Source organism: Colletotrichum lupini, chromosome 7 (genome assembly GCF_023278565.1).
Source record: "Colletotrichum lupini chromosome 7, complete sequence".
Taxonomy (NCBI): domain Eukaryota; kingdom Fungi; phylum Ascomycota; class Sordariomycetes; order Glomerellales; family Glomerellaceae; genus Colletotrichum; species Colletotrichum lupini.
In genome coordinates this window covers 2701442-2717933 of record NC_064680.1, presented here as the reverse complement: position 1 = coordinate 2717933, position 16492 = coordinate 2701442, and the positions used below count along the sequence as shown (strand labels likewise).

General features: G+C 42.2%; 4 protein-coding genes across 4 annotated transcripts; 2 read left to right on the top strand and 2 right to left on the bottom strand.

Moving 5' to 3' along the window:
- Positions 1 to 9125: 9125 nt before the first annotated feature.
- CLUP02_13848 (benzaldehyde lyase) lies at positions 9126 to 11103 on the top strand (the record flags this gene model as incomplete). Its single annotated transcript, XM_049292785.1, has 4 exons — positions 9126 to 9980; positions 10054 to 10411; positions 10463 to 10881; positions 10942 to 11103. Coding segments are annotated over 4 exons (1794 nt in total), but the record flags the coding sequence as incomplete, so codon positions are not given.
- A 112-nt stretch (positions 11104 to 11215) lies between these two features.
- On the bottom strand, positions 11216 to 12133 carry CLUP02_13847 (uncharacterized protein; the record flags this gene model as incomplete). The annotated part of the gene is made up of 1 exon (XM_049292784.1): positions 11216 to 12133. One exon carries the CDS (start codon positions 12131 to 12133, stop codon positions 11216 to 11218), a length of 918 nt encoding a protein of 305 aa, XP_049149930.1.
- Positions 12134 to 12678: 545 nt separating this feature from the next.
- CLUP02_13846 (uncharacterized protein) lies at positions 12679 to 13266 on the top strand (the record flags this gene model as incomplete). The annotated part of the gene is made up of 4 exons (XM_049292783.1): positions 12679 to 12781; positions 12836 to 12902; positions 12969 to 13122; positions 13219 to 13266. The coding sequence occupies 4 exons, from the start codon at positions 12679 to 12681 to the stop codon at positions 13264 to 13266; spliced, it is 372 nt and encodes a 123-aa protein (XP_049149929.1).
- Positions 13267 to 14114: 848 nt separating this feature from the next.
- On the bottom strand, positions 14115 to 16421 carry CLUP02_13845 (IQ calmodulin-binding domain-containing protein; the record flags this gene model as incomplete). Its single annotated transcript, XM_049292782.1, has 1 exon — positions 14115 to 16421. One exon carries the CDS (start codon positions 16419 to 16421, stop codon positions 14115 to 14117), a length of 2307 nt encoding a protein of 768 aa, XP_049149928.1.
- Between the last annotated feature and the right edge of the window lie 71 nt (positions 16422 to 16492).

Genomic DNA, 16492 nt, shown 5'->3' with positions numbered 1-16492 from the left:
ATAATAGAAGTTTAATACGTATACCTCGAGTCTTATATAATAATTAATAAAGAGTATTAAGTCTAAGATAACCTATTTTAAAGTACTAAAAGAGCGCGCTATTAAACCTTTTATAAGTATATTAATATAAGTAACGGAATTTTCTATAGCTAATTAGTAATATAATACTAGCTAGGCTTTATAAAATATACTTAAGGTTTATAAAAAAAGGATAGGATTAGAGGAGCTTATATTTAAAAAAGACTAAATTATTTTTTTAAATAAGCTACTTTTTAATAATACTTTTATAAAGCGTTCCTTATTATAAAATATAATCTAGACCGTAATATTAAAATATGCTTCTATTTAGTAAAGTTTTTAAAACTATATTAATATAGAATTCCTTAATATAAGTAACGTTCTAGTGTCACGGCAGTGGGCATCAGGGCCCCTGTGGGCCCCGTGGCTCAGCCTCAGGCTGCGAGGCTGAGCTCTTAGTAGTTACGTAACGAGCTAGACCGCTAGGCCTAAAGGGCTAGCTCGCTAGCTTCTGCCTACTATTCTATTTTTTCCCTCTTTACGTTAAGTCTTTAGTTAATTAGGTTAATATAGTAGCGTTCCGACCTACTTTAAGTTCCCTTTCGTAATACTACTTAACGTTACTTAATTAACTATTCTTTAGAAACGGAACGATAATATCTTAATTAATTAACTATTTATTATACTAACTAGCTACCCTTACTAAGAAAGCGTATAAGAGAGCTAAGCGATAGCTAACCGAATTAATTGCGCGTAAGTAGTATAATTAATACCCCCTAAATATATACCCCTTTTACTAAACGTAATAGTTAAAGGATATAGCTAAGGAGGCTAGGTCTCCCTTCGTACCGACGGCTTTTAATAAAGTCGCCGCCTCTATAAGTCCTAATAGAGCGTTATAGGCCCTAATAAAGGTACTAAGCTCCTAGTTATTAACCCTAAGGTCGCGCTATTTAACTAGTTAATAAAGCGCTTTTTACTCTTTATTACCTAGGCCGATTACTTAGCGTACCTTAGCGACGTAGCTAACTAGCTTACCTCGCCTATTTATATTTATAATAATATCCTCTTTAAAAAGAATACTAAGTAGTATATCGACCTCGACCTTATCTAAAAGCTATACTTTAAAAACGACGGAAAGACCTTACTTAAGTAGATCGAATAGTAACTAAAAATGCGTATTACTTAGTATTAATTAGAGCAGGTCCTGGCTTTTATTATTAGCTAGCTAAGTAATAATATAGAGCGCTTATACGTAATAACTTATAAAAACCTCGACCTTACGTATATTACTACTATAGAGCTCTATATTATAAAAGAAGCCCTTACCCGAGCCTATATTAATAATACGGCTATAGCTAAAAAACTAAAGTAATTAGAAAATAGCTCCTAGGCTAGTTCTATTTAAGATATTACTACCCTTAGTGCGCTAAAGTAACGGCTAGTACGCTTAAAAATATAGAATAGCCGCGAGACTACTCTAGCCTCGTCCTATCCCGTTACTTACGGCTCCTAAAAGATACTTAACGTACCTATTTTTATAAGCAATAATACTAGCCTTAAGTTCGATTACTAGCTCTAGTATATTATAAAGCGCTTAGAAAATGCTAACTATAGTATAAATAAGTACTATTTAGAGTATATTATTAATAAGATTAGAAGTAGTACTACGGAGTTTATATACTTAATACTAACTTCTAATAAGATTACTATAGCTAAGTAGCTATTTTACGAGCTTAAGTCGGCTTATATTAGCCCGACTACTATAAACGATGCTAGTTATAAGCTAGACGTACTCGTAATTATACTTAAAAACGTCTATTAAAAGCGCTCTACGTTCGCTAAGCTCGCGCGTATTAATAAGCTTTTAAAGTCTTAGTAAAAGCGCCGTTTTTATAATAAGCTACTTATATATCTTTATAACTAAGCTATATCGAAGTACTTAAATAACACGGCTACTTTTTAAAAGTATACTAAGTACATTACCTAGCTAGCTAACGTAATATAGCCCCTTTTTATAGAGGACCGTCCGGTTAAGGCTTCTAGCTAGACTCGCTAAACCTCGAGTAGAAGTAATAGAAATAGTAAAAATAATAGAGGTACTAGAGGTACTAAATAGGACCGAGGTCGCACCTCTACCTATAAAACGATCCCTAAAGCCCTATATTAAAAGCTTAAGGATAGTAGCGCTTACTTCGTTTATAATAATACTAAATATATCTCTAAGGACTACCCTAAGAAGCCGAAGACTACTATAGCCGCTATTAACGCTACCGAGGGCCTTATTAAAATAGAGTCGGGTTTAGAAAACTAAAACCCTTAGTAAAAGTAAACTCCTAGCTAGGAGATACGTATAAAAAAAATAGAAAATTAGCGATTAATTTAGTAAACTTATAGGATCTTATAGGGGGCCAGCCCCTTAAAATAGAGCTTATATTAGTATTTAATAAATATAGAATTTACTTAAGAGCCTTATTTAATACGGGAGCTAATAAGTACGGATTTATAAATAATTACATAACCCCTTTATTATAACGGTTCTACGCAGCCCTATCCTATAAATTATAACGCCCAATCCCTACTACTAGATTTAATAAAGAGCGATTAAATAATACTAACGTAGTATAAACCGCTAACCTATATATTAATTAACGGGTCCTTTTAAAAGTACCCCTCTTTTAGCTTAATACGGGCCGCTACGACCTAATCTTAGGGCAGAAGTAGTTCGAATACTACGAGGTAAACCCTAATATTCGCTGCTAATATCTAATATAACCTAAGGACCTACTACTATAAAAGACGCCCTTTACTATCGTTAGGGACATCGAGGACCTATATACCCCGGAAGTTATTAACGTATAATACTAAATCGACGCCGACTATTAATAAGACCTATTTAAAATAAATATAACCCGCTATAACTAAAAGCTCTAGTAATAGCGGGCGAAGGGCATACTAATTAGGATATTACTACGCCCGCTAAAAATAATAGCTCGTTAAATATAGTAATTAGATAAGGCTAAGAATATAAAAAAAATAGAACGCGCCCTTAACGGCACTAGTATCGCCCCCGTAAAGAGGGCTAGGTAATAAAAACTATACTTAATAATAATATAAATAGATATTACCTTTATTAGCGCTCCCGCTTTTAAAAAAAACCTAAGGCAGAACGACGTCGAGATAGGCTCTATATTACTTTATAAGCTTAACCGTATTATAAAGAATAAGAAGGAGGAGGTAAACCCCTTATATAACGACGACTAGGTCACTCGTAACTTTATAGCGACGAACTTACTAAAGTATCTACGGCCCTAGACCGACGTTTTTAGTAAGGCTATTAGTAATATACTAGCGCTTTATAAGCTATATAACTATAAAATCGAGCTCCTAAATAGTAGTAGGGAGAAGCTAACTTACTACCCTCTATATAAGTAGTTAGTACCCGAGCTAGAGGCTATAAGGGCCTATTTACTAAAGTACTTATAAAAGGGATTTATTAAGCTAGGCAATGCTCCTTTCGTATTACTAACGCTATTTATAAAAAAGTATAATAATAGCCTGCGCTTTTACGTTAACTTTTATAAGCTTAATAAGGTTATAAAAAAAGACCGCTACTTATTACTACTTATTAATAAAACCCTCGCGTAACTAAGTAGGGCGAAGGTATTTACTAAGCTAGATATTAAGTAAGCCTTCTACTATATCTAACTCGACCTAGCCTCCGAGGACTTAACGACGTTTAGAACCCGCTACGGGGTATATAAATATAAAGTAGTACCCTTTAGGCTCTATAACGGGCCTATTACGTATTAGTAATATATAAATAAGATATTAATAAAGTACTTAAACGACTTTTATACAGTATATATAAATAATATCCTAATCTTTTTTAACGACCCCTTCTAGTACTAGGAGCACGTTACTAAAGTATTAAACCGCTTATAAAAGGTAAGCTTATAAGCGGATATTAAAAAGTGCGAATTTAGCGTTACTTTTACGAAGTACCTAGGCTTCGTAGTTTTAATAAAAAGTATATAGCTAGATAAAGAAAAAGTCTTTATAATTAGAGGTTAGAAACTACTTATATTACTTAAGGGTATCTAGTCTTTTCTCGGGTTTTATAACTTCTATAAGAGGTTTATAAAGAATTACGGCTACCTAGCTAGGCCCCTTACGAGGCTAATAAGTAAAGGAGTTCCCTTTAACTTTAGTACTAGCTACGAGACGGCCTTTAAGGCTATAAAGCTAGCGCTAACGTTAATACCTATCCTCTATTACTTTAAGCTAGAGCTACTAACGCGGCTAAAAATAAACGCCTCTAACTCGGTATACGCTAGGGCGCTACTATAATAATAAAAGGATAATAAGTTATAGTACCTAGTGGCTTTTTACTTAAAAACAATAAGTAGCGCAGAGCTTAATTATACTATTTATAATAAAAAAATGCTAATAATAATATTATACCTAGAGGAATAGCGCGCGGAGCTTATAAGCTATAAATATAAGTTCGACGTTATTATAGACTATTAGCTACTACTATTCTTTATAACTAAGCGCTTACTTAACTTATAATAAGCCCGCTAAGCCGGCACGCTAGCGGACTTTAATTTTTAAATTTACTACTACCCAGGGAAGGAGAACGTATTAGCTAACGCCCTCTTATAAAAAATAAAAAATATTTATACTTAGTAAGTACTAAAAAAGGCTAATAAGATATAAGTCCTTATACTACTAAGATTATTATTTTTTAATATTATAGCGGAGCTATGGGCGTTATTAAGCGCCGCCATTAGCTAACTATAGCTTATAATTAGCTTACTTTTACTAAAAAACGAGCTATAGGGGTACTTATTAATAAAGAAGATTTTAAAGCTTAATAAGGACCTTATTATAGCGTCTCTTATATTAATACGAGCGCTAGTGGCTAAAGGACGCGAGCGCTAGTCTATTTAAAACGACGGATTATTAGTAATAGATAGGAAACTCGTAGTACTTAAAAAAGAGAACCTCTATACTATAGTTATTTATAAAGTCTATAAATAAAAACTCCTCGCCTACCTAGGGCGTAATAAAGTTATAAAAATAATTAAATAGCGGTATTACTAGCCGGGCCTAACGGTAGATACTTATTAGTACGTTTAGAACTATTATACTTATTATTAGTTATAAAAGCCGCGTAATAAACCCCTAAGAGAGCTAAGACTGCTACCGGTACCTAACTACCCGTAATAGCATATCTCTACCGACTTTATAACTATCCTTACTAATTAAAAAGGATTTAATAATATATAAGTAGTAATAGACTACCTAAGTAAAAGGGTAATATCTATTCCTTATTATAAGACTACTATAGCGAAAGATATAAACCGGATGTTTTATAAGCGGGTACTACTTATCTTCGGCTTATTAAAAACTATTACGTCGGACCGAGGCCCCTAATTTATTTCTAATTTCTAGGGGGAGCTTTATAAGATTTGCGAGGTTAAGCTATAGTTATTAATAGCGGATTACTTATAAACGGACGGCTAAACGGAGGTACTAAACTAGTATATCCTATAGTAGTTAAGACTATTAATTAACTAATACTAAGATAACTAGAGTAATATATTACCCGCGGTCGACTTTATTTATATTACCTAGCTTAGCGAGACTACGGGGCTATCGCTATATAAAATAGAATTCGGTTACTAGCTACGGCTTTTTTTTAACTAGTCTAAGCAAACCCGCTAATTTAGCTTTATAAAAAAAAAGCTAAACTATACTAACGCGTAGCGTATAGCTTAAGGGATATATAAGGCCTAAGAGATCGCTAGGGGTAATATAAAAGTCGCTTAAGTACGATATAAAAAGTATATTAACTACTACCAGTACCTAGACGACTTAAAAATAAGAGACTAGGTCTTTATTAATACCTCGTACTAAAAGTCTACCGATACGAACAAACTATAGTAATTATAGGCCGGCCTATGGCCTATCGTTAGTACTAAATAGGGGGGTATATAAGTCGTAGAATTATTAATAAGTAGCCGGGTATACCTAGTTTTCTACTTAAATAAGCTAAGAAAAGCTATTAATAACCTACTACCTGGGTAGAACTAAGAGCTACTATTACTAATTACTAATAACGATAGTAAGCCAGAGTACGAGGTTTCTAAAATAGTTAAGTTATGCTTATATAAGGGAAAGCTATAATACTAAGCGGACTAAAAAGAATACGATACGGATCTAACGTAGTACGACGTAAAGAGCTTTAAGTATACGCTAATAGTATTATAAGCGTTCTATTATTAATACCTAACTATTAAGGGTCCGCTACGGAACCTAGATATATAAATAAAAGCCGCCGCGGCTAGCGATTTACTATTATTAAGGGATAATAATAATACGATAGTAATAATTACGGCTATAAATTTGCTAAAATAAGGGGTAATTAAGAGGTTTATTTTTCGGTACTGCGGATAGCGCCCTTTAGTATAGAGGGGGGGGTAATATTACGGTAGTAAGTATTAGGGCCCCTATAGGCCCTATAGCTTAGCCTTAGGCTACGAGGCTAAGCTCTTAGTAGTTATATAACGAGCTAGACCACTAGGCCCAAAGGGCTAGCTCGCTAGCTTCTACTTATTATTCTATTTTTTCCCTCTTTACGTTAAGTCTTTAGTTAATTAGGTTAATATAGCAGCGTTCCGACCTGCCTTAAGTTCCCTTTCGTAATATATAAATATAGTTAATATTACTTATATTAAGTAGGCCCGCTTTTTATAATAGTTATAAGCCTAGCTCTTAGTTAAGACCTTATATTACAATAACGTACTTATTAATACGATTCTTATAATCTCTTTAAAATAACCGACTTACTTATACCTACATTAGCCTAAGCTAAATTAACTAGTTATAATAATTAAATTAAATAATTTAACGTACTTTGCGCTATAAATAAGGGCGTTAAGGTTTAAAAATACGTTAACCTAAACGTTTTAAATTCCAATATATTCCTTAACCCCTTTATAATACTTATTTTACTTTTAGAATTCGGATAATTAACTATAACCCGTAATAAAAAAGAACTACGAGCTTATTAAGCCCGTTATAAAATATTTAAAAACGACTAAAAAAACTAAGAAATCCTTTATTAATAGCTTCTAAATATAACTCTTAGTACGAACTTTTTAACTTTTTTAAATATAAATAACCTATAAAACTAAGCTAGGTTTCTTTTTATAAAACTAGCTATACTACTTATTTTATATAAATAAATTTATCTTTATATTGTACTTATAAAGAGGATTTATATATTTAAAAGTATTTAAAAATAATAAGAGCTCGACGCTAAATACGAATAACTTATAGCTTATAAACGTAATATTATTAATATATATATATTAAAATCCTTACTTAATAGTTAATAAAATTAGTTAACGCTATATTATATAAATACGTATTTTAAAAAGTTATTAAGAACGGCGCTAAGTTTAGTATATAGCGAATCGTTAAATATTTAAAATAAGAATTTATACCCCCTAAATTAGTAATAAAAAATGCGGTTTAAGAAGAGTATTAATAAGCCCTTAATAAAGCGAGGACCGGAATTAACCCCTAATACTAATATAAAAAGTAATAGTTTACTTATTTCTAAACTAAAACGTATAATATTTTAAAAATTAATAAAAAAATCGCTATACTTAACTTTTTAATTATAACTAAGTTTAGACTTAACCTTATATAGGGCTAATATATATATAAAACTTTTAGTAAATTAATAACTTTTAGAACGTATATAAGGGCCCTCGAGGAGATTACGTATATATTTAGCTTAGTAACTTAGGACGTATATACTAAACGACTTTTAAATTAAAAAAGGGCTTATTTTATTTTTACTAAATACTCTAACTTAGTTAACGACGTAAATAATAAAAGTAACGTTATATACTTTTATAATTACGTATATCCGTAGCGCCCTATAATATATTAAAAATTAAAATAAGTACTTATAAGCTAAAACGTTAATAAGTTATTAATATAAATATTAAGGAGCTATATAAAGGAAGTCCTCGCCGCTATTAAATTAAATAAGTAGAAATTATTTTATAATAAGCTTAAGAAAGCTAGTTAACTAAGGAACAATAAAACCCCTAAGAAACTTAAGTTTTTAAAAAGATCCTCTAACTAACTTATAATAAGCTTATTAATAAACTAGGACGAGGGCTACGTAGTTATTATATTTATAAAGAGTTAGGACTTAAAAATAAACGTAATTTTTAATATTTTTATAAGTAGTGCTTACTCCTTTTTTCAAAATACGGTAATAAATAGTTATAAAGTAATATATTTAGTTAATAATAAGAGCTTATTTAAACCCGAGAGTTATATATTATTAAGTAATAAAGATTATATTAAATTAAGAATTATTATATTATTTATTATTATATATAGTACTTATATTATAAAAGGCGTTTTAAATAGATCTAAGGGAAAGGGAACTTATAATTTAAAGCTCTAGTATTACAAAAGGGAACTTGAGGCAGGTCGGAACGCTACTATATTAACCTAATTAACTAAAGACTTAACGTAAAGAGAGAAAAAACAGAACAGTGGGCAGAAGCTAGCGAGCTAGCCCTTTAGGCCCAGCGGTCTAGCTCGTCACGTAACCACTAGGAGCTCAGCCTCGCAGCCTGAGGCTGAGCCACGGGGCCCACAGGGGCCCTGATGCCCACTGCCGTGACATATATCTCGTAATATACCCCCCAGACGCCTAGAGCTGTTATTTATATAATAGGCGTTTATACTACGCCTTAGCCCTATAAATAGTAGCCTTAGCCCTATAAGTAGTAGACTAGTTAGAAAAACCTCTGCCTATACAGAGACTCGAACGGCCGCCTCTCGCTTTTTAAGTACACGACCTATAGATAATACGGCACTTTAACTATTATAGTAATAGCGGATAGGAGCTAGGCTTATAACTATCACGAGTTATAGTACGTAGCAATAGGTATACGGAGTATAATAAAAGTGGCTTAACTATTAAAGTAGAAATAGACAAAAGGAAAAGGTCTATATACACGATATCTAAGATAGACACGTGATTTAGCACGTGACGGGCACTTTGTGAGGTGCGATTACTATCCCTGTTACGTGACATCAAGCTCATAGACGTGCGGCACGAGACCGTCGCCGTCCAGGCCGCCGAAGGCTGGGCCAAGGTCAAGGGCAACAACGCCCCCGGCGTATGCTTCATCACAGCCAACTCTGGCTTCTGCAACGGACTACCAGGCCTCAGCACCGCCTTCGCGGACCGCTCCCCGGTATTCTGCATCACGAGCTCGCCGCCGCTGCGCGATGCGGAGACGAATACCCTCCAAGGGTTCCACGACCAGGTCGTCCTGGCGAAACCCGTGACGAAGTTTGCGCACCGGGTCACCAACGGCAGCGAGATCCCGCGCATCGTGAGCTTGGCTTGGAGAGCGACGACGGCGGGGGCGCCTGGGCCGGTACTCGTGGATTTTCCCATCGATGTGCTCTTCACGCCTGTAGAGATTGACAGCGTGGCTTGGGGTTCCATCACCGCGCCGCCGGTATCGCTTCCCGCCCCTGATGCCGGCGCGGTCGAGCAGGCGATGAGACTCTGGGGAGAGGCGAAGCGCCCCGTGATCTTAGTCTCGACTGGTGCAGCGAGGGCCGCGGACGACGTAGTGAAGCTCGCTGAAGCGACGAATACTCCGATTTTCCACTCACCCAAGTTTTCTACGACCATCAAGCGCTCGCATCCTCTTTTCGGTGGCGTGGCGACTCGGCTTCCGTTCTTGCGCGCTCAGGGACCGGCTCCGGATTTCGTTCTTCTGCTGGGGGCCAGGACTGGCTTCTTGATCGGCGGTAGGAGCGGTGCAATTGTGCCGAACGAGAGTGAAGCCAAGGTTGTGCAGGTTGACCTGGACGGGAGCGAGATCGGACGCTCGAGAAAGATTGATGTGAGATACTTTCCCCGTCAATGTTCATGAGTTCAGGGGAGAGGACTGGTCATGCTGACTAGAATGAATACAGGTCGGTATCGTATCGGATGTCGGGCTTGCAGCTCAGGCTCTCACAGCTGCGGCATCCGAGTCGTCCGTCAAGGCCACAGGTGAGTGGGTGGAAAAGGCCATGGCGTTGAAGAAGCCGAGCGTTCACTCAGCCGGAAATGAAGAGGACCCGGTAATCATCGAGGAAAATGACCGGATTCACCCCTACCATGGCGTGAAGGCCTTCTTCCGATCCCTGCCCGAAGACAGCATTCTTTGCATGGACGGCGGCGAGTGCGGCGGATGGGCTCTGCAATCTCTGAACGAGGCGAGGGCGGGACTGTCAATGGTGACGACTGGATATCTGGGCTTCCTGGGCAACGGTTTTGGATACTCGCTTGGTTTGTGACTCATTTCTACCTGTAGAAGCATCATTGCTGACTCTTAGAAAGGTGCCGCCGTCGCCGCGCCAGATAAGCTAGTCGTCAACCTTCACGGAGACGGCAGCGCAGGCTTCCACATTGGCGAGCTCGACACCTACGCCAAGTTCGGCCTCAACATCCTCACGGTCGTGGTGAACAACAGCGTCTGGGGCATGTCGCAGGCCGGACAGAACATGATTTACGGGGAGAAGACGCCGCAGCGGCCGTGCGTGGCGATGAACCCCAAAGTCAAGTACGAAGTCGTCGCGCAAGGGTTCGGGTGCGAGGGGGCGGTGGTGGACGTAGTCAAGGAGAATGGCGCCAGCAATGGGCCCAAGACGTTGGAGTCCGTCAAGGTTGCGGTGAAGACCTTGACGAGCGCGAGGCAGCCTTCGCTGCTCAATTTGAAGGTTTCTGATGTGCCGTATCAAAATACCACAAAGGCTATGGTGAGTTTTGTCCTGTCTTCTCCCTTGGCTTGATGGATATGAAGCTCATACGGCGTCTAGGTCGGAGGAAGTAGTGATCCCAACATCATTGTTGTACCGTATTACGACAATCTTCCCAGACCGTACTATAAGCAGTCTGGGAATGGTGTGGCTGCGTCTGCGAATGCAACATCGGTGTCGAAGGAGGAGAGCTTCGTCGAAGGCCACGGTACAATTCAGTAAGAAGCCTAGCAAGTATTGACTTAAGGTATTGGTAAACTAGTGTATACGATGGCTTCGGCGAGAATAGTGCAGAATGAGCTCTAGTCCTGTGACGAACGAAACTTCATCGAGCTTATACCAGCTTGTGTTCCATCATAACCTCGCGCGCCGTCCTGCATAACTTTCGTGAAATGAGTGTCATACCGCGTAGCAAACCTCGCACCATGTGATTGAACGAGCTTTGTTGAAACGACTTCCGGATGCTTCCAGGCTCATGGTCCTTGACGTTGACGTAAAGACCGTTGCTGTAGATATCCGTCTCGTCGCCGAGATGTACCATCCACTCCAAGTCTCTCGGGGATTTGCCCGTGCCAAAGTCATACCACAACGTCACGCGTAGCACGTCGTCGTCGCGCAGAATCGAGTAGTCGACCGGGCAACATTGGCAGTGGCCATCGTACACGTTTCCCGGATGATGCCACGCCGCCTCCATATTCTTCTCAAACACGCCCCAGTCCTTGATGCCCCAGTACCACCACGGGAACAGCTGGTGTCGACAAATTCTAAAGGATCGAATCTCGTGGAGAGCTTCGTACCCATGAAACTCCTTGATGACTTGGAGACAAAATCTGCCCTCGACGATTCTCGGTATGTGAATAGTCACATTTGGCGAGCCCGACTTCCAAGATTCAGCTCCTCGGTACGTCCTGTATTCGCAAGGTTCCAGGAGCTCCGAGAAGTAGGCAGTGTTAGTGCCCATGCGCCTGAACTTGAGCGCGAGTTCGATGTGGGTGTGCCGGAGCTTGTAGGATCGGCCGAGGGTATCGAGGGTTTCTCCCTGCTGGCATGGCGGCGATCGTTGGCTACGAGGCGTGTCCGAACGGTCTGTTTCGTGGAGTGCGCAACAGCGCGCGCAGACCCAGTGATTCGGCAGCTTGTAGGCCACCGCGGCCCAGAATGATATTTGTTCGGATGCGGATAGGGCTAGCGAGGCATCCTTCCAGTCTTTTTGTGCGAGGATCCGACCGGCGCGACAGGTCCGCGAAAGCATGAACTGGCTCAGAAGATCGAGATGGCTGATGATCTCTTCCAGTAATTCAATCGAAATTCTGAGAAGGTAGGCTTTTGTGGATTGTTGTTTTGGTCCCATTAGCTTGTTGACGCAACGGCTTTCGAAGGCAATAGCTCGTTTACACAAGGGGTTTCGAGGCCGAGTGGAAAGCTCGTCGGCCATCCTAGCTGGTTCAAAATGACAGGAAGGTGTAAGTTGTCATACTGAGGCTGGACGTCGGACCCAAGTTGAAAGTGCGGCATGCTAAGACTAAGAGTAACCGGAAGATATTAATAGTCTTGGGGACAATCGCGCTCAATGTAAACCCTTTTTTAGGTTCAGTCGTATCGTTGATATATGCACGAACGCTCAAAAGACTGTTGAAACTTGGCAGGGCTTTTACTCAAATGCAATGGGGTGGGTCAGCCGATCAATAGTCTTCAGCCTCACTACCTCGATAATGGTATCGGACATCAAGGGACACACACATCTTTGCATACGACTACGCCTTCTGAGCTTTCGGCTAAACTCAAAAGACCATCAGAATGCTGAATACGGTAGCATTGTCCAACGGCGGCCTACGCCACCTATTGGAATATGCCATCTCTCAACGAGAGCAGACGCCCGGTCTGACAGCTCAGGAGCTATGTAAGTCGCAGACTCTTCCGGTGAAACCATCTTGAGCTCTGAAGAGCCATACAGTCAGCCTCATAATGCGCTCGAAGGATGATCTTGAAAAGAATAAACGAATCCTTACATCAACCGATAAGTGAGAGGCAAGAACATAAGATGGATGTTTGTTACCTGCTGGTCATGATGCATACAATCACCAAAGAAAATTTTTTTTCGCTCAAAGCTACCAAGACTATGGAAGAATACAAGAGGAGGACGGAACTTGTCTGGATAGCACCGCTGTTGGACCGTGGAGACTAGGAAACGATCCCATCATGATCCTCAGGAATGGGCTTTGCCATCGGGCCGCACCTCAAGTGGGTTACAACCCTTTTTGTAACACATCTCTTTCTTCAAAGCTCCCCTTTTAAGAAGCAAAGTTCTTAGAGTTCGCTCTGTGTCCGTGTCAAAAGAACGACAGACTTGATAGCAGAGACGCCCAGGGGGCAAAGCAAAAATAAAACAAACAAGGCAGATCTCAAGCCCTATTCAATACTAACTCTAGTGATCAACAAGGTAGATGGTTTTATATAAAATATAAAAAGAAGAAAAGGTATAAAATTCTACATCCTAGTTCGTACTAGGCATATTATATTCATTAACAAATAAACTCACGAGGTAGGAAACTAATAAAGAATTATTATAGCCTCCGCACCCTTGCTCATACTAGACGTATCTATTAATAAATATACCTACGAGGTAAGAAGCTAAGGGAGAAGCACGGTAGTCCCGTTCTCTCGTTCAGACTAAATCTATCCATTAATGAATACGTTCACGAGGCGAACTATTGATAAGCCGACGAGGTAGTAATTACTCTTGAGACTATTAAGAGGCTCTAGGGAAACGCAAAGGGGTGCATGCCTCCACGACCAGGGCAGCAAGATCTCTTAGATCCGCAAAATAGGATGAGGCACCAGTACCTTCAAAGCCCGGAATGGCATTGTTGCTTGGAACACATTGCGGCTGGAGAGCTTTCGTCACGTACCTGAGGTATGATCTATATAGACGTTCGGCTCAGTGGTTCGGGAAACATGATATTGACCATGGGAGGATTTCGGCGAATGGTTTGAGGGGAAAATTGCTTCGTCAATCATAGACTACTCATTAGACATTGTCATCTACCTCTCGTTCTAAACGCTCAGAATACTGGCTTCCAAAGCAAGGCCGTGCAAGGGGGGTATAAAGAACTCTTGAAGCAAAAAACCACGACTTCACCCAATCCAGAATCCAATCAGCCCGTCATCTCCATGGATCTAGAGCCCATTCTCTCTTACCCACCACGCCGAATCCAGAGACAAGTCGAGGCGACCTAGGCCCTTGCAGATGAAGCAGTGGGATGAGTAGCAGCAGAAGAAGCTGCAGCCGTGTCCTCCCTCGTCCTCTCCTCCGCCAACGTCTCCATCACAGGCTCCTCCCTCCCCTCCTCCTCACCCTCGCCACTCCTCTGGCCCGCCGGCACCTGCGGCGCCAGATTCAGCTTCCGCAGCAACTTGACCGCAGCCTTGTTCTCCTCCCTCTCCTCGGCCTCCTTCTCGAGCACTTTTCGCTCCTTAGCCGCGCTCTCGCTTTTATCCTTGGCCTCTTCCTCGCGCTTCCGGAACTCTTCCGGCTCCATAATCTTCTCCTTCTTGTGTGTCATCTTCTCGATCGCCTTCTTGCCTTTTTGCCGCGACTTGACGTAGACCTCGAGCCCGACGAGCACGGCGTAAGATTTCGATATCGAAACGTGGGACGTGTCGACTTTCGCCTCCTTGAGGTTCTTGACGAAGGCGCGGAAGTTGGACGCCGGAGGGCGGTAGTGCCCGCTGAGCGGCGACAGGCTCGACAGCCGCCCGTCCTTGATCTTGATGAGGCCCGCCGAGGAGATGCGGCTGCCCTGCAGGAAGCTCGAGTGCTGGAAGGCGCCCGACGCCTTGATGCCCACGTACAGGCGGAAGCTCGTGTCCGCGACAAAGATCCACGTGTTCTTTTTGACCGACTTGCGCAGCATCTTGTTGAAGATTGTCGCCGCTGAGATGTGCGATACCTTCTTCATGCCCGTTGCGCCGTCGACCTCGGGCGTGGCGTACTTTGCCGCACGATCTGCTTCTAGCGCGGACTCTACCGAGGATTCGGAGCGGCTATCGTCGGCGGCTTCGGCTCCGGGTGATGTTTGCGGGGTGTTGTTCTGCGACCACGCCGGCGTCGGGTCGTCTGCGGGCACGATGCCGTGGATGCTGTCCTTGAATGCCTCGGTCGTGTCGATGCGCGCGCCGTTCTTGGCCCAGCATAGCCGTCCCTCGTCGTCGACTTGCACCAGGTAGAATTGCCTCTCCTCGCGGGACAGATAGCGCACCTGTTCCCTCTCGAGACGGTCGCGGGGACACGCCTCCATCTCGACATTCTTTCCGCCGCCGTAATCGAGCCAGTAGAAAAAGTTCTCCGTTGTGTCGGACTTTTTCCATTCCTCGTGGTACACGCGCAAGTTACTCCCGTAGCGGTGCTTGAGGTCAACCATCTCTAGGAAATACTGCAACCCCATCATCTTGGAATCCTTCTTCCGCCTCGCTACGGCCTCCTCGCGCTTCTTCTTTTTCTCGGCCCTCTTCTCAGGCGTATCTGATTCAGACGAGGACGCAGAGGAGTCTGAGTCGGACTCGACATCATCGTGCCCCGCGCGCCGCGCAATCGTCGCCGCCTTCCTCCAGTTCTCACGAGCTGTTGACGGACGACTCATGCCGCCCTCCTCGTCTCTCGAAAGCACGCTGTGTCTGTCGCCGGTGGGAGACAAAGCGGCAGCGCCGACGGAGCTCTTTGCGCGCGGCCGGTTCAGCTCGCGGAACTGCAGCTCGTCAATGGCCGAGACCCATCTCGTCGATGCGTTCAGCCCCATGCCCTGCATCTCCCTCCGCACGCGATAACCCCGGTAGTTGCGCTGGATCAGCGCCGCGGCTCTGTTGATGGCCTCGCTGTCGCCCTGTTCACCCTCTTTGGCTGAAGCTGGCGGTGGATCTTGCGACATTATTTGCGCTTCGTCGAAAATGTCCCCGGCAGCGTCACCTTGTCCGTCCTGTGAGCGCCGGACGTTGTGAAAGTGGTCGTGGAGGTGTTGTGTCTGGCGCTTCGACTTATTCCTCTTTAGCTCCTCCTCGCGCGTGCGCTGTACCTCTGCAATCTTTTCAAATTGATCTTGGGACGGCGGGACCAAACTGTCCATGTACTCCTGGCGAGAACTGTAGTTTGTGCTCGTCTGCGACTGCGCCAATGAGCATGTGTCGTCACTAGGGGGGGCCGTTGCAGAATCAGCCGTGTGAGTGGTGGCTGCCGTGGTGGCGGTTGTATCTGTAGTGGTAGTCGCAGTAGCAGCAGGGGAAAATATGGAGTGGGATTCGTCTTGTTCGTCGACAGGTCTTGGCACGGGGGGACTGGCCGGCGGGGTAATAACGGCGGCGGCGGCACCGTTAAAAGGAGCTTCCTTTTGGTGAAGAAGAGGGGTCTTTTGGGGTGGTGGTGGTGCAGACGCAGACGTAGGCGCAGACGAGGCAGAAGCGTCGCTCGGAGACACGGCACCGCCACCAGAAGCAAGTTGCTGGGCTGGAACCGGTATAGAGTCGAGCTCGTGGGCGGGTTTCGTCATGGCGGTTGGTGGAATGGCGGGGTCCGCCCGGTTGTGACGAAAGAGTAGGGATAGAGATCTGATCCGAGAGC